The sequence below is a fragment of the Xenopus laevis genome, chromosome 6L (assembly GCF_017654675.1).
Source record: "Xenopus laevis strain J_2021 chromosome 6L, Xenopus_laevis_v10.1, whole genome shotgun sequence".
Taxonomy (NCBI): domain Eukaryota; kingdom Metazoa; phylum Chordata; class Amphibia; order Anura; family Pipidae; genus Xenopus; species Xenopus laevis.
In genome coordinates, this window is record NC_054381.1 from 110698657 (window position 1) to 110720437 (window position 21781).

The window sequence follows — 21781 nt, forward strand, 5'->3', positions numbered from 1 at the left end:
TTTGATTTTATTTAGTGCAAACATTGTCAATAAATACTTTTTTAGTACAATCTTTTTTCAACCTACTGCTGTCCATAAGATATAGTAATTATGGTCTAAATGTATTGATATGGCTTGTTTTTTTTATATGTAAACATTTTACTGATTACCATTCTGCAGGTTTTGCTAGTAACTGTAAATGGGACTCCTGTAGATTACTGTTCACTAAATTCATCAGTTCCAGTGGAAAATGGTCCAACTAAAATTGACATGTATTCTACACCACAATATAAATGGGACCATGCAGATGAAACTTCAGGTAAAAATATATGGTTATATATATATATATTCTATAACATGCTAAAAGTTAACTTAAAGGTGTACCACCCATATTAAAATAGCCAATGATTTTTTTAATAAATCCAAAGGTATGGTTTACCAAAGAAAAATGCCTTCTATAGGCTTTCTAACTGCCAGTGCTTTCTAAATACTGCTGTTCGACTTACCGAGTGTTTCTCTGTGTCCCCAGTTTACTGCATTGTGGGAGAAGATGACATTTTGTAAATTAAATACAGTATTAGTAATATAATATTTTATGTATGTATGTATATTTTTATTTATAAAACAACAATAAATGTATGTGCAGGGCTTATGTATGCAGCCCTGTACAGTAGAACAGTGAATCAATAGAACAAACAGGGGTCTATACAATAATAAATACAAATAAATAATATTGCCATTATAATAAATAAATTAATGTCTTAGCTGATATTCTAGTCCATATCGGAGAATAATTAAGCCATATTTAATCAGAAAAGAAAGAAGAGGAAGAGCAAGAAGAAGAACCCACGGAAGAGGTTACAGAAGAAAAAGAAAACACTAAAGTTCATGTAATGGTGGTGGCATTCCAGTTCCTTATGAAGCAAAGTTATATATGTGCACTCATTTCAATGATGGTATGTATGTGATGTTTCTTTTTCTCTTTATGCGTATGTAAAATATTAATTGTAGAAATATATTATTTTTAGCCATTACATTATTTTCTGCTTCCTTTTTTTCAAAGTTGCGGTGGCGTATAAACAAAAGCTGTTACAATAACCATAAAGCGTGTGATGTATGGTGGCTCTTTACCCTCTAGCACAATCCTCTTATAGAGAAAAGACGCCACAACAAAGTGTCCCTGGAAATTATTTTCCAGTGTTGGCAATTATATCATAAATATTGTGGTACTTCGCATAACCACTTATGGAACAGTAGCGAGGACAGTTTACTGCCATTGTCTTCTTTACATATAGATTGTGGAGCCACAAGACAGATGTTTTATACCTGTACTACCACCTGAACTGTTATAATTCTTGAGAATAAGGCATGATCCTATTTTACCAGTAAACCAAATTTCTCCAGTACATCACAAAAAGGAATGTGACTTGTTAATACTGTCTCTCTAACAAACACTGAAATACCTAGGCTGTGTCTTTCACAAGACATCCACAGATTTTCTCACTCACATGCAGGCTGTATTTTGGCACACATGGATTGGCAATCCTTCACAATCACATGCTATCTCTCATACCAACTGGTACACATTCGTGATCAGACAAACACTGGCTGTCTCAAAACACTGGCCCACATAAGCTATCACTCGCACATACAGGGAAATGCAAGCTGTCTCTTACACAAACTGATACAAGCACACATACACTGCAGAAACCAGCATAACTTTAGTGTTTTCTTCAGGCTACTCCTTGTCCCTCAAGGTTCATCATAAGGCAGTATTTTTTTATGCCAGGAGGGCATAATGATCAAAAAATAACCCAGTGCAGATCCCTGATACAGTGACCCAGTCAGTACACCAGTTGAGTATCGCCAGGGCCAATATTACAATGTACTTGTTGGTAAATGTGTAATTCCCCAAATATTCCCCAACCCCGGCCTGCACAATTGTGCAGTCAACCCATCCCAAACTTTGTTTTCCTGACCTGATAGGCTCTGCTCCTGCTGCACCAAATTCTTAAACCCAATCCACCCTTTTAAGTCACCAGCCTGCTCCTTATAAACACTGTAAAAAGCTACATATTTAATACTATACCATTTTGTCGAGCATTAGTGGTTATTGTCCCTTGGTGGATGTCAAAGGCTAAAACCAGGGATGTTTTTTTGAATATACAAATATGCGATTTGTCATTGGCCTTAAGACTCACTTGGCTGTTGCTGAATTATAATTCCCAGCTTCACATCAGTAGCTGCACACAGCATATTTCTTACTTCTGATATTGGTTATTTGTGTCTTTTGCAGGCTTGGAGCATCACATACCACAGCTGGTTGACTTTTGTCTTGCTAATCTGGTCTTGTGCTCTATGGATGGTCAGAAATAGAAGGAAATATGCTATGCTTAGTTCACCTTTTATGGTTATTTATGGTAATTTACTTGTAACATTACAATACATATGGAGCATAGCATTACAAAATGACGAGCTTCCAGAAGTTATGGGTCTCCTTGAGAGGAAAAAGCCAGATGAGCTTGTATCAAAGGTGAGTTGAGGTCAAGTGCAGACCACAGATGACAGCAAGAATTAGAATTTTACATTAATACCCTGTAAAGCAGCTTTAAAATGTTAGCTAACCATACTGTATGTTATTGGTCTTATTTCAGATCATTTTCATAGTCACCTTTTGGCTTTTGCTCAGACAACACCTTACAGAGCAAAAAGCATTTAAAATAAAAGAAGCAGCGTTATCTGAAATTAAAGTTGGAAGTCAAGACAAAGGTAAGAAGAAGAATTCAAAGAGGAAGAAGAGCTTAAACTATGTTTAATAACTACTATTGCAAGTGGTACAAATGTGGGCAATACATTGCCAATGAGGAGTGGGTTTTTACTGTATGTGATTGTGATGCTGTTAGTGTGACCCAGGAGTACGGCTCTCATTTACTAATGGCTTATGAAAAGGCATAGTATGTTGACTGTTATTGATCTAGCAGAACTGTATAGATTATTATAATCAAATGTTTGTCTCAGAAGAATTCCACATGCACAAATAGTACAAATGTTTATATATAAAGTACTGGTGTGGGACCTGTTATTCAGAATGCTCGGAACATGGGGTTTTATTGGATAAGGGATTTTTCCATTCTTTAATTTGAATCACCATACTTTGTCTACTAAAACATCAAATAAACCCAATACGCTGGTTTTGCTTCTAGTAAGGACTAATTGTATCCTAGTTGGGATCAAGTCCAAGGTACTGTTTTATTATTACAGAGAAAATGCAGTAGTTGTAGAATTATTTGTGGAAATGTGAAATTATTTTATTAAAACAGCATCTATGGGAGATGGCCTTCCTTTAATTCGGAGCTTTCTGGATAACAGGTCCTGTTCCAGCATAGTATACCTTTAAATATCTCCCAGGGGGCCGGGGGGGGTCCCTGAAACCCCAGTCCGATGCTTGTGCACACAAACAAATTTTGAGACCAGTGCTCACAACAAATTGTGCCCACAAATAATTTTGTGCAAAAACACAAAATTTTGCATTTATTCTGACCTGCGCACAAAGTTTTTAAAAATGCGCACACAAGTTTAAATTGCACATAAAATAGGATTTTTTTGTTCAAATAGCTGAGAAGGAATTCGAGGGATCATTGTTCTCTATCACAGGTCTGATTTATGAAGTGTGGACCAACCGTGGTGTTTAATTTTCTTTAATATCCACATTAGCAACAAAACACAGAGCTGACCTTGTTGTATCCATTTTTTAAGTAATATGATGCATTCAGGCACTGTTTTGTTAACACACTTTGTAGCTTGGGATATACTGCTTGTATAAATAATTCAGTTCAGGGTACAGTTAATGACAGATAATAAAAATGAACTTCTGTCTGGCTAGCCACCAGGCACTCAAATAAGTAAAAAAATAGCAAAGGCTACAGTAACAATTTTATTTCTGTATTTAGAAGGCGAAGTGCCTGAAGAAGAAGAAGAAGTAGATGATGAAAATGATATCATGAAGGTCCTGGGTAAACTAGTGCAGGCTATGTTTGTCAAGTACTGGATTTACGTCTGTGGCGGCATGTTCTTCTTTGTCAGTTTTGAAGGAAAAATAGTTATGTACAAAATTATCTACATGATGCTCTTCCTGTTCTGTGTAGCTCTGTATCAGGTATGATATCCAGCTTGCAACAATTGCTCATCATCTGTATGAATGCAAGATTGCTAATATAACAATTTGTTCAAAGAACATCTACATAAACACAAAATCCATAGATGTAAAATGTATGATGTGCCACACAAAAAAACTTTTTACCACCAGTTCCTCAATACCACCCCTTGGTGCCTAAATAATTTGCTACATTACATATACCAGGGTTGCAACCAATGACACACCACACCTTTATTAAATAAAACTGCTCTTTTATGCTTGAACTCGTGTACTTTTTTTGTTTCAAAATTATATACTTTCATTTTTCCTCTTTAGGTGCACTATGAATGGTGGAGACGGATTTTAAAATATTTTTGGATGTCTGTGGTTGTTTACACCATGTTGGTGCTTGTTTTTATTTACACTTACCAGTTTAAATCATTTCCGGGGCTTTGGATGAATATGACAGGGCTGGATAAGGAAAAGTAAGTGTTCTTAAGGGTGTGTGTGACCTAATAGCTTTGCACCTGTTACCTTACCCCTTATGGGACTATAGCCCTTAAACGTAAATATCCTAATGATTCCCAACTTGTGTTTGCAAGCAGAGATTGAAAGGCATTACATACTATCTCAAAGTGCCAACAATTTTATCCTTGACATACAGCTGAAATAAATGAGCTATGGCAATAAAGGATAGAAGTATGACTGGAACCAAACTTTGTTCAGCACTAATTTCGAGAAGGATTTGGAAAAACAGAGAACGCTATATTATAGGTGGCTCCTTAGTTCAATAAACATAGGACTGAACTAATGAGTCACCTGTGATATAGTTTTTGTAGCATCAGGTATGATATGTGAAGTGAAATAATACTCCCATATGTAAGATAAAGCACTAAGTATGCCAAGGAGCAGTAACCAGTGGCAGCCAATAATAGTAAATTCCACCTCCTGATAGGTTGCTATGGGTTACTAGCCCCGGGCAAACTTAATGTCTTATATTACATAAACCCTAAATGCTTTACCCTCCTTTCTCTATTCCAGTGATCACTGTCAGTGCACTCCATACCCCCTTCTGTTCTATTCTATCTTGCCTATTAAAGCGTGTCCATATCCTCTTAGACTCGCCTTTTTTTTTGGTCTGCTCATCAGTCAACTTCACAGTACCTCATGTTCTCATTCTTGTCCTAACAACAATTTCTACATTTTACAAATGATCTCTTTTTCTCCATACCCATTGTTTTTCCTTTCTGTTGTATCATATAGTATTTGTGAGTATTATGCCAATAGTCATTATAGTAACAAATGCATAGCATAGAAGAAAATTTAGAGTTAAAAATATTTCACAGGTGCAAAAAAGTATTCTGAATAGAAACCATGTTGAAGCATTGACAACTGAATGTGAACAGTTGTGTTTTACATACCCATTGTTGCAAGGAAACCTTAAATTAATGATATATTGCTTTTTTTTTTTTTTTACAGGTTAGCAGATCTTGGTTTAGAGACATTTAACTTGACTGACCTATTTACTCGAATATTTATCCCAACCTCATTTTTGTTAGTGACCATTTTGCACCTACATTACTTTCATGACCGTTTTCTCCAGCTTACTGACCTGAAGGCTGTATCCAGCAAACAGGACAGCACAATTTACAGGTGGGAAAACAATAAACTGTGGTTTTGTTTGTTTGTTGTTTCTTTGCATTTTTTCAACATGTAAGTGCTTGTTTTTGGTACAGAAGTCAGTTGAATTATGCTTCCTTAAATTTTGAATTCTCACAAGTTCCCATTTTGTTTATTTGTGATCTTTATACAGTGTAGTTAAGGGTTTTGGCTTTTTTTTAAACCATCTAAAAAGTAGTGAATACCTTTGTACATTGGACAGATCTGTGCCTCTATTTCTTTACAGCAAGCTTAGGAAAAATATATGTAAATAACAAAATATATTCGGCAAAATTTAAAGCATAAGGTTCTTTTATGACAAGCAATTAAAAACAACAGTCAATCTTAAATCCTACAGGGCATATTTATTATGCTGTGTAAAACTAAATACGAAAAAATGGTGTAAAAAGTGAATTTATCAAGATCTGTGTAATTCCATGTGAACGCCAGATTTGCTGCCATTATTTTACATTGCTTCCAGCTGAAGTCACTCTAAGAGAAACACATTCAAATTTTTTTTTTTTAAACTTGCATGTTTATTATGAATAAAGATTGCTTAGAGTACACAAGCGCCTCGGGTTTACATTTGTGAGGCACATATGAACATGTAGTACATAACAACACGTGAAACGTTTATCAGAACCAAAAGATATGAGAAAAACAAATAACATATTCGAGTAACTGAATATAGAACATATGTTGTACATGGCAAGGCTGGTGAAAGGGGTACAGGGTTTATACATAGAGATACGGTGCCTGATCCCCAAATTGCCTGTTAGATTTAAGGAACTTAACTAATTGGGTTGTGGTATTTATATAGCTTGGGGGTGCCAGGGGTCCCAAATTTGGCTACATTTTAATTGTAACTCCGGAGACCCTGCAGCCAGTCTTTCCATTTGTTCTCTAGAGTCCAGTTGTTGAAGTAGATGTTGTAATCTGGGTGTTCCTCGTTGTTTCCACGTTCTTGCTATTAAGGTAGCTGCTGTATTGAAAATATGAAAAAGTAGTTTTTTGTTGAGAGGTATTGAGTCTTTCGGGTAGATTTGTAGGAGTCCTATCTGTGGAAGGCAGGGCAGATCATAGCTTAGTCTAACTTTCAGTAGTGTAAATATTTCTTCCCAAAACGGTTTAACTGATGCACATTGCCACCACATGTGGAAAAATGTACCGATTTCTCCGCATTGTCTCCAACAAAGTGGGGAGTATTGGGAGTTGATGTTTGCTATTCTTTGTGGGGTGAGGTACCACCGATGTAGTAATTTGGTGTGCATTTCAATATGGTTTGTACAATTAGTTGCTCCTTTAGGAGCTAATATAGAGTGTTGCCATATATGGGGAGGAAGCTGAGTTTGGATATCTTCTTCCCACTTTTGCATGTATGAAAATTTGAAGTCTTCTGGAGTCTGGAGTTGTTGTTTATAGCAGTCAGAAATTAGTGCTTTGCTATTCCAGGCCTTGTCACAGAGGTATTCCATCCTTGTTTTATGACGCAAGGAAGTTGCACTGGTGGGATAAGACTTGAGAAAGTGAGTTATCTGGATGTACGAATAGTATTGGGGTGCTGGAAGGTTATACTGTTCTGTCAGATCTTCGAATTTTTTTAAGGCGTTTATAGAGTACAGTTGGCTAATTGTAGTGATACCCTTGGCACTCCATGTTTGGAGGTTAATGTTCGGGATCAAGTAGTTCAAGGCATTAATGGGAAGTAGTGGTGATGGAAAGGAGGAGAGGTTAAGACTTTTGACCAAAGAGAAACACATTCAAATTTGACTCCAGTTTTTACAAGGCTAAGCTTGGCAACGTGTGGTGTATTATGCCACCGTTTTACAATGGGAGCAAAAGAGTGTCTTGTTGTATCGTTCTCAGTCTTACACCATTAGAAGCCAAAGCTGATACAGTGAATACATAGACCCATAAGCATAATACTCCATATTGGTTCTGATCATAATATAAAGAACTTTGCTCAAACAGTAATCTTATTTCCTCTAGTTACAAGGTATGGTATAAATGGGATTATTCAGAAAAAAAACTGCCTCCGTTTGGCCCATCCTAAATTCCTGTGTATGGTTGTTGGTTGACTTACGTAGATGGCAAAGGAGATACAGAATGACTACAATAACTTACTCCTTAAATGATCTCCAAGTCACCTCTTTTAACCATACAGTTAGCCTTGGCTAAGGAATTATAGTCCCAGAAACAGCTGGATAAACTCATACTGGCAATCCCAATTGTAACCTGTCACTAATTCAACAACAGGTCGCGACTGCAGAATATGTTAGTTAATTATAATGATGCAATACAAGAGAACCTGTCCAAAATATTTATATAACCTTACATTTTTATCTTTAGCATGTAGTCTTTGATCACTTTTTAACAGTCTTTAGGTATTTCCAAAAACAGTTTGACATATGTGGAAATACAATCTGTTGGTAGCACCCACTGACAAATTATTCTCACAGTTCATGACCTTATTAGTATAGTTGCTATATACTGCTGCCAACTCATAACGCAGGAATGTGTTGTAGAATGTATTGTACAGCAGAACCCTACTTATTTTTTCCTTAATACTCTTTTATGTTATAAAACTTTCAGTGGTAACGTTATCCAAAACAGCTAATTAATGTCTTATAATTAATGTATTTTGGAATTAGTCCCATAGAAGGTAGAGTCTAAGATTCCAGATTCCTTTTTATCTTTGACACCCAAGTGTTTGTTGGCAACCCTTAGCACAGCAAGATCAGAGGGATCCTGCACATAATAACACACTTTTTCATTTTATTTTTACACAGTTACCCAAATGTATGTAAACACCCAGATTTTACTTTGTTTTTGCATATCTAAATCTAAGGGCGTTCAAGCACACAGGGTTCATTTACCAAAATAGGTTTTTAATGAGAACAAGTGCAGTTGCCAATAGCAACTTTCATTTTCTACGCTGTAGTTAACAAATTGCTGATTGGATGCCATTGACAAGTGCATTTGTGCAATTAACTCCTATGTTTGTAAATCAGTAATAAAATGTCCATTGAGAAGTAAATGAAACATTTGTGTCATTCTGCTAAACCTGCTATATTGGTTGTGGCACACCATGCAGTGCTAAAATGTCTATTTTTTGTACCTTTAGGTTTCATATAATATATTAACTTTAAGTTTAAATTGCTTTTGTTGTTCAGATATGCCTTAAATTGTTTTGTAATGAAAAACACAAAAAAACTGTGACACCAAATCAGTGGTTATAGAGAATGTGTATATCATCATGATATGTGTAGTTACATACATGTATGGATATGTATGAAGAGCAAAAACAATGCCAGATGTATATTCAGGCTGCCCCAAAATCTTTATAGGAATGGAAGGTCATATATGCAAACATATTCTTCTTTTATATCTTCATTAGCCATTAATTCAGCATTGCTAACTTACTGCCTTGCATTCTAACTACACTTGCTTTCTTGTTTGTATTCTGTATTCCATCTTACTTAACCATATTCTGTCTTCTCTTAACTCATTTTCTCATTGCATGCCTTCTTCCGCTTCCATCTCGTAGCCATGCCAAAGTAAATGGTCGTGTTTACTTAATAATAAATAGGTGGGTATTCAAATATCTCCTTTCTAAAGATCTATATATATATATGGACTGCTTCTGCAGTCAATTGGCAAACAGATTATGCTCCATGATCCAATTTAAAAGTAAAAGAGAAATCACCTCTAATTCTTTGCTGGTCAAAGTCTATTCGCTTTATTTTCCAACCAACAACTTATGTGCATGATGCCCCTAGTACTTCCTGAAAGATGTTGACTGGCTGAAGGGCCATTATGTGATAATGAAAATAAAGAAATATAAAAGATAATACTTATAAAAAAAAAACATACTATAATTGCTTACTTACCTAAATATAAAGATTCTAGATATAAAATCCAGGATTGTTCGTTGTATTCCATAGCCCCATGTTTTGCTAGAAATTCATTTTTGGAAGCACATTTTCATAAACATGTTTTTTTCATCACAAATTTATGATCATATGATTGCTAAGCCACTATAACCATAGAATCATAAACTCCATGTGGTTGTCTTTACTAGTTTCCTTTAGTTATGTTTTTCATATTTTGGGAAAGTGCCTCCTGATCATTGAATTATCATTGCTTATATTCCCCTGTTGTGGTATTTTATATGGGGAAAGATCTCCAAGACCTACACACATTTTTAAAGGCATAAGGACTTCAACAAGGAATGGATTTGGGGCTTATAGGAATTTTGCAAGTGCACGCAATTTGTTCTAAATTTCATGTTTTGTTTGCTATATGATGTGGTTGTAAAATATAACTTTTATAATACACAAAGCCATGAATATCTTGGAAATTATATCCTTATAAACGGTGAGTTGTGATGTCATCAGTTATAAACGGTGAGTTCTGATGTCATTTCTGTCACATGACTCACTGAAACTTGTGTATTATAATAAATAAAGTACCCCCAGTTGTAAAATATGAGGATATTAGAAGTTACCTCGGAGTTCCATGACCTGTATAAAAACACTCAGCCTTCGGCCTCGTCTTTTTATATGGTCATGAAACTCCTCGGTAACTTATAATATCCTTATATTTTACAAGAGGGGGAACTTTATTCACTATATATACATATATACTTTAAATTATATTAAAGTTATATATATGTATATTTGTATATAAATATATGTGTGTGTGTATATATATATATATATATATATATATATATATATATATATATATATATATATATATATACATATATTTATATACAAATATACATATATATAACTTTAATATAATTTTTTTCGGAAAGGGTATTATTTCTATTAAATGATGCATGTTAAGTGGATTATTCATACTTCTGCTCGTAAATTATGTCAAATAAACCAACTAGTCTGGTTGTGTGATCTAGTCGCATTAATAGGAACCAGGAAAGTCATGCCAACCCCTTCTTACTGCATCAGGAAAACCGTTTTATTAACACTGAGTTGCGAACAGTTGCATTTTTTTAACACTGCCTTGTTGCATGAAATCCTACTATATTACCATCTATATTAAGCTTCTATTCTCACACTTCTTTTCTCTCTCTGTTTCAATTGCTCTTGAGCAGCATCAAGCAAAAAATTCCAATTCAGCAAAATGAGTAAGTGCTATGAAGCCATGAAATGTTCCTTGTAGGACACATTATCATTTCATGCTTCTACCTCTTAAACTCTGACCATTTCCTCTCATGGGGAATGTGTCAAGTTTAAGTGTTGACTTCGGAACTAAGAGTAGTGAATGCACGTCATACCATAAATCTTCAGCCCTGAGATTGTTATGTACATTATTAATTGTATTAAATATATTTAACCCATGTTATATAAAAGGCAGTGTTTTGTAATAAAATCTCTAGAAAGTAATGCTGGCAAATAAACTCTGCCCACAGATTGGTACACCCAGAGGGAAGTTTGCCTGATATAACTATGATGAACTTAACAGCAGAATCTGAAATGCTTGAGGAAAAGCGTCTGGAAATTTATGACGGAAAAAAAACTCATGACCAAGACTCAGATGATGACTGGGATAAGGGAGATAGCAAAGAATCAGGTCATTCTGATGAAGAAGCTGAGGATGAAGAATCAGAAGAAGAAGAGGAAACAACAACAGGTAATTAATTAGGAGTCTGGGCATCCCTTGCCAAATTACGTGTTAATATTAGTTTGTAAGTGAAAATTAGAAATCTACTGCAGGGATCAATAAGTTAAAAAACATATTTGCAAATGTAAATGCAGAGTTCATTTTTATTTTACCAACTTTAGAACACATGAATAAAGAAAACAGTAATTATAGTTTGGAAAATCTTCCACTTGTCCACCATTTTTTTAAGGCCTTAATAGCCATAAGGAGTTGTCACCTGGTACAGAGCTAAATAAAATCTCTTGACAACTATGGGCCTACGCTCAACAACAAAGTAACGAAGATCTTAATATAAAGCTACCTGATGTATATAAACTGGGGGGGGCTATAAAAAGATAGCGGAACACTTCCGGTTTGCAATTTCCACTGTTAAAATACCTAGTCACCTTGCCAACTGCAAAACAAAGAAATTGATTTATTATGCATTGTGTTTGTGTAGCAGCCAGTGTCACAAGAAACATTGTAAGTGTAGAGCATTCCAAAAAATATCAACAGATTTTGGATGCCAGTGTGAATTTGAAGCTGAAAAGGGATGGATCCTAAACATACCTTAAAGCCACCTTGAGTTACTTGAAGAAAAGCAAGCTGAAGATTTTGGAATGGTCCTCACAGTCCCCCGACTTAAACATCATTGAAAATCTGTGGGTAGATGTTATACATGCAAGATGGCACAATAATATATGTGATCTGCAAGGAAGAGTAGGCAACAAGTTGAAACTCTTAGCTTGATACAAAAGGAGTTTACAAGCTGTGATCTCAGATGGGGCTGTTAACTAAATACTTACTAAATAACTTACCAGTGTATCCACCCTTTTGTACTACAGGTATAGGATCCCTTATCCGGAAACCCGATATCCAGAAAGCTCCGAATTACGGAATGGCTGTCTCCCATAGACTCCATTTTATCCAAATAATCCAAATTTTTAAAAATGATTTCCTTTTTCTCTGTAATAATAAAACAGTAGCTTGTACTTGATCCAAACTAAGATTTAATTATTCCTTATTGGAAGCAAAACCAGCCTATTGTGTTTATTTAATGTTTAAATGAATTTCTAGTAGACTTAAGGCATGAAGTCCCAAATTATGGAAAGATCCGTTATCCGGAAAACCCCAGGTCCCGAGCATTCTGGATAACAGGTCCCATACCTGTATTTCGATTTTCTTTGTTCCAGTGTTTTAAAGTTTGTGAAATAAGATGTAAATGTGCGTTATTTTTCTGACATTGTTTTCTCAATTTTTGTAATCCACATTTCCACACTTACCGTATATACTCGCGTATAAGCCGAGTTTTTCAGCACCCAAAATGTGCTGAAAAACTCAAACTCGGCTTATACGCGGGTCATACCTTTCCGCGGCCCCAGCAGGACTGCCTGTGACTGCCTGTGTCGCCACCCGGAGCAGGTCCAGGAGCTCCGGGCGGCGCGTCCTTCCCTGCCGGCGTTCGCTTTCAAAATGGCCCAGTGTCCCCCAATTGTTGCGGCCGGGTCACATTCACATTTTGAAATCTGACATGGGGCCCCTAGGCTTATACACGAGTCAATACATTTTTCCAGTTTTCTTAGGTAAATTAGGTACCTCGGCTTATACACGGGTCGGCTTATACACGAGTATATACGGTAAATAACTTTGAAGCTTGGAATTGCCAAGAATTGTTCTATCCAGTGGGGCACGTCAGCATCGTTTATATGGAAACATTTGATCAGTAGATGGGTTTGGTCAGTTAATCAAGTCAAAGAAATTTAAATTGACGCAAGATATCATAAATCTGAGAAATTAAAGGAGAACGAAATCCCAAAAATTAATATGGCTAGGCTAGCAATGCCATATTTTATACACTGGATTTATTAAACCAGCCTAAAGGTTCAGCATCTCTATATTAGTAATGATCCAAGCTCATTAACTGACAGCAGCACAGAGCATGTGCATTGAATCAGCAGAAAAGAAAATGGGGAGCTACTTGGGCATCTTCAAAGTTGCAGATCTTTACTGCTAAAGGGTTGTGGTTGCCTTGGGCTGGTATAGAAGCCCAAAACATAATGTACAACATTTCTGCCCTACTTTTTTGTAGAACTCGGAACAGAACTCGGCTCTCCCATTTGAGATGAGTAGAGAAAAAAAAATTGTCTGCAAATTATTGAGCATATTTGAGCATATACAGCTGTTTTCTGCTCTGCTCAATTTTCTGCTTCTGTTTACTATCAATGCCCCTATTTACTACGCTATTGTGTATACAGTTCTCTTTGACTTATAATATGCATATATTGTACATTCATGGATAAATATTGATACACTGCAATGTTACCTTTATATTGATATATGGTATGTTTTATATTCCTTTGCAGAATCCAGGAACAAGTGGCATCTAGTGATAGATCGTTTAACGGTTCTTTTTCTAAAGTTCCTGGAATATTTTCACAAGTTTCAGGTCTTTGTTTGGTGGCTTCTGGAGCTTCACATAATAAAGATTGTTTCCTCATACATTATTTGGGTTACGGTTAAGGAGGTATGGAAAATATATTTGTTTTACTTTATACTCTCTCTCTCTCTCTTATACATCTGTTATTATCAACATACGCACACATACATTAAGCTAAGTCTTCCCATAGGCTCTATAGACTCCATGATATAAAAATATGTCTCCTTGTCAGATAGGACCACACCACAAGAAATGTTGGACTGCATTGGCCTAATGAATTGGGTTTTTGTTGTATTGGTTTGCCTGTTTTCTAACCATTTTCTGAGAACACACGAGACTGGATTTTAACCGGGTTTCATTTAAAAACCCATATGGCTCTCTCTTGTTTCTCACATTTAAAGCAGACTGCAGAACTTAAATCATGTAATGTAATAAACAGTCTAAAATGTTGCTAATTGTCTAGTAACCCATAGAAACAAATCAGCAGATAGCATTTACTGTTAGCTGTTATACAACTCAAATTGACTGCTGCCCATAGATGTGGGCAAATGTTAGATTTCCCCAATGTAATATCTCCCCCTCACTACACAGAGATGTCTACTTTACCACTATGGTTTTTTATAGAGAATAAATCTCCTATGTTGGTCTCATCTCTCTCCTAACTTTTTGTCCAGTTTGATCCCATTAGTTTGATTACTGGTTTGTAATAATGTAATGAAATACTGCGCACACAAGTCAAGTACCAATTTTCCATTGAACTGATGATCCATTTGTAAGTGCAAACTGGCCTCATAGTTAAATAGCCAAAATTGAGGTAAGATCAACTGGTCAGTTCCAATGATGTCCCAAATGACACAGATAAAGGCCAGACTTTCCTACCCTATTTGCATGGAACTCGGATTAAGGCCAGAAGTCAGTTCCCTGGCTAATGGTTCTCTTTTTTTTATATATATATATATATATATCATGAAAACATATGGAACATGAGCTTAGTATGTCTGATATATTTTTATTGCTGAAAAGTACTTTTTAGTGACTGCCATTTATCCTTGTTATAAAACACAGAACAAACATGTTCCCTTACTGTACTATGTGCAGATATTGCTTAAAATTAGTTTTCACATCATAATCATAAAGCATGAGATATTTTTTACATTTAGAATCAAATCAAGCCTATTCATTTTGTTTTATGTAGGTTTCTCTGCTCAATTATGTATTTTTTATTGCCTGGGCCTTTGCTTTGCCCTACTCACAATTTCGACCATTGGCATCAAGTGTTTGCACAGTCTGGACGTGTGTGATTATCATATGTAAAATGTTGTACCAACTTGCATCCATTGACCCTGCAACCTTTTCCAGCAACTGTATAAAAGTAAGTTGTTTGTATCAGTTGTTTTTTTGTCTGAAAAATTACTTGTTTGTGATACATTTTTGAAAGAACATGCAATTCTGATGTCAAACCTTTTTTAGGTCTGTTAATCAGCCATCTTCTGCTACAGTGTTTTGGGAGTCAGAACTAAATTTGCTCAGGATTTAAAGAGCAGACCAGCTATCAATAGCCATTACATGTACAAATAATCGCAAAACCACAGAAACATTTAGGGGCAGATTCACTAAGCTCGAGTGAAGGATTCGAATGAAAAATACTTCGAATTTCGAAGTATTTTTTGGGTACTTCGACCATCGAATTGGTTAAATTCGTTCGAATTCGATCGAAATCGAACTAAATCGAACGATTCGAAGTAAAAATCGTTCGACTATTCGACCATTCGATAGTCGAAGTACTTGCCCTTTAAAAAAAACTTCGACCCCCTACTTCGGCAGCTAAAAGCTACCGAAGTCAATGTTAGCCTATGGGGAAGGTCCCCATAGGCTTGCTAACCTTTTTTTGATCGAAGGATTTTCGTTCGATCGTTGGATTAAAATCCTTTGAATCGTTCGATTCGAAGGATTTAATCGTTCGATCGAACGAAAAATCCTTCGATCGTTCGATCGAAGGATTAGCGCTAAATCCTTCGACTTCGATATTCGAAGTCGAAGGATTTCAATTCGAGGGTCGAATTTCGAAGTATTTTTTACTTCGAAATTCAACCCTTAGTGAATCTGCCCCTTAATTACTACTTATTGCCAAGTTGCTTATCGTGACATACGACAAATATTTTTGGGTTGATTTCCTTTATAAATAAATAAACATTGATAAAAGGATGAAGTACACATTACACAGTTAGACAGCAAAAAGTATTATTACAATGCAAAGCCAATGCAATAGGAACAAATAGCATCAAAATAGAGAATTAGAATATTATTCAAGTTTACTATTTTTGTTTTGCTTTCATTTCAGCCACTGCTCAACGAAACAACTGCACAGAATTCCACTGAGCTTGATTCTTCTGTGCTTTACAGTTCACCTGTTGACCCTTCTAATTGGGTGGGACTGAAGAAGTCAACTCCACTCCTTGCTTATTTGCGGGTGATTATATCACTTTTTGCATTGCTCTCTCTTTTTCCCTTTTTTATTTTCTATTGGGTAAACAAAGGTGACCACAATAAGGACCCAGGTCAGCCCTGTGAACTGCCCCCATCATGTTTGGAGGATCATTTATATTTGAGCTTTTGTGTAATTTATGTGCATGCTGAAGGATCAGAAGGAATCTACCTGTTGTTTTCAAACAGATTTAAATAGTTTGGCAATACACTGTATATAGAGAATCAGTTTAATAATAAGTGATCGCTTATCAGTAGTTTCTGCTTCCTCATTTTCTACTTTTATAACTATTGATGAATCACTGCAAATTATCTCTATCTATTGTGAGTTGCTTATTTTCAATGGACATTTGCAATCATCATGGCAAAACCATTAATCCAGCCAACAGATTTTTTTCCTTCTTCTCTGTTAATAGTTGTCAAAACAACATGCCATTATGTCATGTTGTTGCTTTTAATTTTACTGTTATGTACAACATTCTTTTCTTTTTACAGAACAATTTGCTGATGTTAGCCATATTAGCTTTTGAAGTAACCATTTACCGGCACCAGGAGTACTACAGGTTGCGAAACAATCTCACCACACCTGCAACCAAAACCATCTTTCATGACATCACAAGGCAACACTTGGATGACGGACTCATAAATTGTGCCAAGTATTTTGTGAACTACTTTTTCTACAAGTTTGGATTGGAAGTAAGCTCTGCTTGATATACAGTGACAATATTTATTTAGTTGGTACTAGCAATAGTATTTAAGGGAAAAATATATAATAACATTGCTTAACAGGAAGATGTTAATTGCAGATAATTGCTTGAACTATGAGCATGATTCCTTTCACAGCAAAATAACAAAGGGGCACAGATCAGATTAGATATTGGCAAGTATTAAATACGCTCTCTCTGGAGACAGTCTGTTGACAATCTACCATATGGTCATTTATAAACACTAGGCAGTAACCCATGGCAACCAGATGTTTGGTTTAACTGTACTACATGAAGCTGGCTCAAAAAGATAATTATTTATTGGTTGCTATGGATTACTGCTCATGTGCAAATTTGCCCAGTGTTATTAAATGAGACAGATTACATAAATTGTCCACATGAGCACAAATAAACTGCCAAAAATGGTAGAAAGTGATGAGGCATGCAATAAAGGGAACCATATAGATATAGCACCTTCTTATGACAGAACAGTCAGAATTGTTTCTCTATGGGAAAATGAACCCCATTTGTAGATTTGGAAGCTTCCAAGATTTTGTTACCATTTAGAGGTGCAAACCCTGCAGTTATAGAATTCCATGGGCTTTCTATCACTTGTGGCAGGGGTACATTATCTTTTGAGGGATAGTTGTGGACAAAGCAACCTTAGGGATGTCTAAAATTACCCTTAGAGAGTTGTGAATGAATGATCATAGTTCAGGAACAGGTGGAGGACTAGAGGTTAGAAATCCTTATTTTACATTTTAGCTAGGGGTTAGAGTATTCCATATATTTCATAAGTAATGTGACTGCTGTGACTTCAGCTTGGCTGACTGCAGGTTAGATATTCTTCTATCCATTATTGCTTTTCATTTAAAGGGGTTGTCACATCTCTAGCATATTGCTTCAACAATATCTTTCTGACACCCAAATGTAGCGGTAAACTACAAAATGTTATTATTCTTCAGTGCATGAAAATGAAAGTAAAAAATCCCAAATCACTGACTCTTTTCAGCTGATACACAATTCTGTTTTTTTCCACATGCAGACATGTTTCTTACTGTCAGTAAATGTAATTGGCCAGAGGATGGACTTTTTTGCCATGATTCATGCAGTTTGTCTTTTTGTCGTATTATACCGACGCAGAAGGAAAGCAATCGCAGAAACCTGGCACAGATATTGCTGTATTCTTGCTTGCATTATGACATTCCAGTACCTTATATGTATTGGCTTCCCCCCTGCTCCATGTAAAGGTAATGATTTCACATCCTATATATCAACCTGTAGCCCTTCAGACATTGTAGACTACATCTCCCAGTATATAGATTTTTTTATGCATATTAATTTTTTCATAATCGTTTTTAGTACTTAGAAATTGTTGATATTGAATTGTTACATCCTTTTATCTTTGCAGACTATCCTTGGAGACAACCTGGAGCCAATTTTAATTCTAACATAATAAAGTGGTTATACTTTCCAGACTTTATTGTGAGGCCTAATCCTCTGTTCCTTGTCTGTAAGTATGGGTAGCACATGTGGTTTATTTTAGTCTGGAGTGCAGAACTTGCTTTTATTTTGCCAAAGAGTTCTTGATAACTGTTAGGTTTGACTAAAAGCTAGATATTTTCATGCATATTGTTATTTTTGTATTACTAGTGTATGTGTGTGAAATAATAACAAGGGAGTAAATTCTGTTAACAAGTTGAAGTAAAAACATTGTGTACAATGGAGATGCCCCACAGTGTAAGACCATACAGACAAAACTTTTGAGGCCTTCCATTAAAAGAACTTACATTCTAAGAAGTTATTAAGCATTTATAAACACTAAAACCAGGCCAATGCACTTGGAATTAGCGATTAAGAGCATGTTATCTCTAACTTGAAAGCTGCACCAAATTTCTGGTCGAAGACCAGACACAGTGCAGTCACTGTACTTGCAGATCATGAGTTCAAAAGTTACAGCACACTGCAATGTGTGGTCCTTATAAAATCCCTTATCAAATCTATATCCAACAAGATTGATATATATCTACTGTCATGCTCTGGCTCATTGATTTCATTGTGCTCACACCAAAACCAGTTGGTTTTTGTGATGGGAAAGACAGTGATGTACAGGCTGAAAGCCACTTTCTGCCGTAACTCAATTAACACAATCATTCCCAGCCAGTTTTAGCATTGAGAGGGCCACATTAATTACTAGGTGCTGGTTTTATTAGTATTGATTGAAATTCATTGTTTTTAGTTGAAAAGCGTACAGATGGTTTTTAACTATGTATCCATTTCCTTTGGCATCACTTAAGTTAACGATTTGAAATACACTAAAATGTTCCTTATTTTTGACAGATGATTTTATGCTTTTGATTTGTTCATCCCTTCAAAGAGAAGTGTTTGAGGAAGAAAATAAAGCAGCAGTGCGAATCATGGCTGGTGACAATGTAGAAATTTGTATGAACCTTGATGCTGCATCTTTTAGCCAACATAATCCTGTACCTGATTTCATATACTGCAGGTAATGTGATGCATTGGTGCCTAACCTGCCAGTTGGGACCCATAAATAGGTCCCCATGTTGTTTAGGATGGATCATCATAATCCCCTATAATAGAGAGTGTTGCATGCCTAGTGGCATGTAAAATGCAGTGTTTATACTCACAATTTATAATTGTTCACTTAAAAACACTTACTGATAATATTTGTTTTTACTTAATACTAGAAGCACATTTACAGTATTTACAGAAGTTTACATTTTAATTGTTTGTAATTCTTTTGTAAGCTGTCTTGCAAAGTGGCTTCAGAATATACAGGTACTGTACAACACAAATGTATGTGCACTAAACAGGAATTCTGCTGGCTATTAGTAGATCCACTGGTTGTTGGGGTAATGTACAGAAATGACAAGTTTATTGTGGTTTTATTATAATTTCTTACCTTTTAATTTTGTTCAGCATTTCATATCCCAAAAACTGACATTTTGGTAATTTGTAATCATCCTTGCATTTGAAACCTTGTTTAAAAAGCAGTTTGCCACACAAATTGTGGTCCATGTCCAGAAAGCATACTCAAACATCATCTTTTAAAATGTATTTTAAGGCCTCTGCCTTTATTTAAAATGAGGAACATGTAGTATCATATTTGCATCTATAGTTTTATGATCTATAAATCATTTTCTATTCACAGCTCAACTTTCAGAAACTTGAATTTCTGATATATGTGAAATACCTTGCCGTTCTCTTAGAATATTCTATGCAAGGACCATGGAAGATTTACAAATAACTGATCACTTTGTTTGCTTTCCAGATCTTATTTGGACATGGGCAAAGTTATCATGTTTAGTTACCTTTTCTGGTTTGTGCTCACCATCATCTTCATCACGGGAACTACACGGATCAGCATATTCTGCATGGGCTACTTGGTGGCTTGTTTCTATTTCCTCTTATTTGGTGGTGATTTGCTATTGAAACCTATAAGAATCATCCTGCGCTACTGGGATTGGCTGATTGCTTACAATGTGTTTGTCATAACAATGAAAAATGTATTATCAGTAAGTGTCTGGTTTCGGTTCACATATATTTAGAAGCCAATCAGCTGAGTTGGCTTATGCCACATAAGGCACCTTGATCTCTACTTGTAGTCACTTTCCACCAATAACATGAATATTTGCTGGAATGCCAACAGTATGGGGCTGATTTTCCAACGTTCAAATTCAAGGTTTTATCACAATTCAAGTTTTTACTGCTAAAACTCACAAACTGATTCCGATATGTTTAAGCCAGTTTAAGCTCTTGTTTGGCAAGTTTTTTGAGTTTTTTCAAATTGAAAAGAAACTCAAAAAGTTCACAAATTAGAATTTTGATAAATATGCTCCTTAATGTTTATGAGATAACCAGCCATTAAGGGTAATGCATGGCACTTTCCATTGATGTCAGATAAGTGTTGAGGCAAGTGCAGGGTGTCTTGACCTGGCAGTCAATCTGTCCTGGTTGACATAAGTCTAAGTCATAACACAAAATTTGGAACATCTGACATATAGTCAAAATACCATTTTACTGTATTATCATGTATTATGATGACATTTTTACAATGATTTAAATGTACAAACATCAGCTGAACAGGTATATAGAGCACAACTATGCATTATATCAGTGATCCCCGACCAGGAGCTTGTGAGCAACATGTTGCTCTCCAACCCCTTGATTGTTGCTCCCAGTGGCCTCAAAGCAGGACCTTATTTTTGAATTCCAGGCTTGGAGGCAAGTTTTGGTTGTATAAAAACCCGGTGCACTGCAAAATAGAGCCTCAATGTAGGTTGACAATCCACATAGGGGTTACCAAATGGCCAATCACAGCACTTATTTGGCAGCCCAATAACATTTTTCATGCATGTGTTGCTCCCCTACTCCTTTTACTTCTGAATGTTGCTCACAAGTTCAAAAGGTTGGGGATCCCTGCATTATATAATAGCAGTAATCCTACACTTAAATTCCTTTTGTACAGTTATATATTGCAGTAACAGTTACTATGTCCCACAGAGCTGATACTTAAATGATTGAGGCCCAGCTCCCAATCAGCCATGTTTATTTCTTGGGTTCACTTAAAGGCCTCCACTTTGGTTCTCTTTACAGCACAAAGCAAACAATGTTAAGAAAGGGGGGGACCATAAGTCAATATGCATGTACTTTATCAACCATACAACATATTTAAGCCTGTGGAGGAGTTTATCA

General features: G+C 35.8%; 1 protein-coding gene across 7 annotated transcripts in view; it reads left to right on the forward strand.

Moving 5' to 3' along the window:
• The window catches only part of LOC108719190 (piezo-type mechanosensitive ion channel component 2), a 225938-nt gene that overhangs the window by 151732 nt on the left and 52425 nt on the right, over window positions 1-21781 (forward strand). For 5 of the 7 annotated variants that reach the window (XM_018267875.2, XM_041566359.1, XM_041566358.1 and 2 more), the window contains 17 exons: window positions 160-298; window positions 793-935; window positions 2276-2512; window positions 2634-2748; window positions 3930-4135; window positions 4451-4599; window positions 5594-5767; window positions 9321-9362; window positions 11211-11431; window positions 13804-13964; window positions 15073-15249; window positions 16219-16347; window positions 16857-17057; window positions 18111-18315; window positions 18477-18578; window positions 19406-19571; window positions 20358-20601. In XM_018267875.2, the coding sequence (XP_018123364.1) occupies window positions 160-298; window positions 793-935; window positions 2276-2512; window positions 2634-2748; window positions 3930-4135; window positions 4451-4599; window positions 5594-5767; window positions 9321-9362; window positions 11211-11431; window positions 13804-13964; window positions 15073-15249; window positions 16219-16347; window positions 16857-17057; window positions 18111-18315; window positions 18477-18578; window positions 19406-19571; window positions 20358-20601 (2811 nt within the window). The remainder of the gene's footprint in view (window positions 1-159; window positions 299-792; window positions 936-2275; window positions 2513-2633; window positions 2749-3929; window positions 4136-4450; window positions 4600-5593; window positions 5768-9320; window positions 9363-11210; window positions 11432-13803; window positions 13965-15072; window positions 15250-16218; window positions 16348-16856; window positions 17058-18110; window positions 18316-18476; window positions 18579-19405; window positions 19572-20357; window positions 20602-21781) is intronic. The other 2 variants (XM_018267876.2, XM_018267881.2) reach the window with 1 other exon arrangement.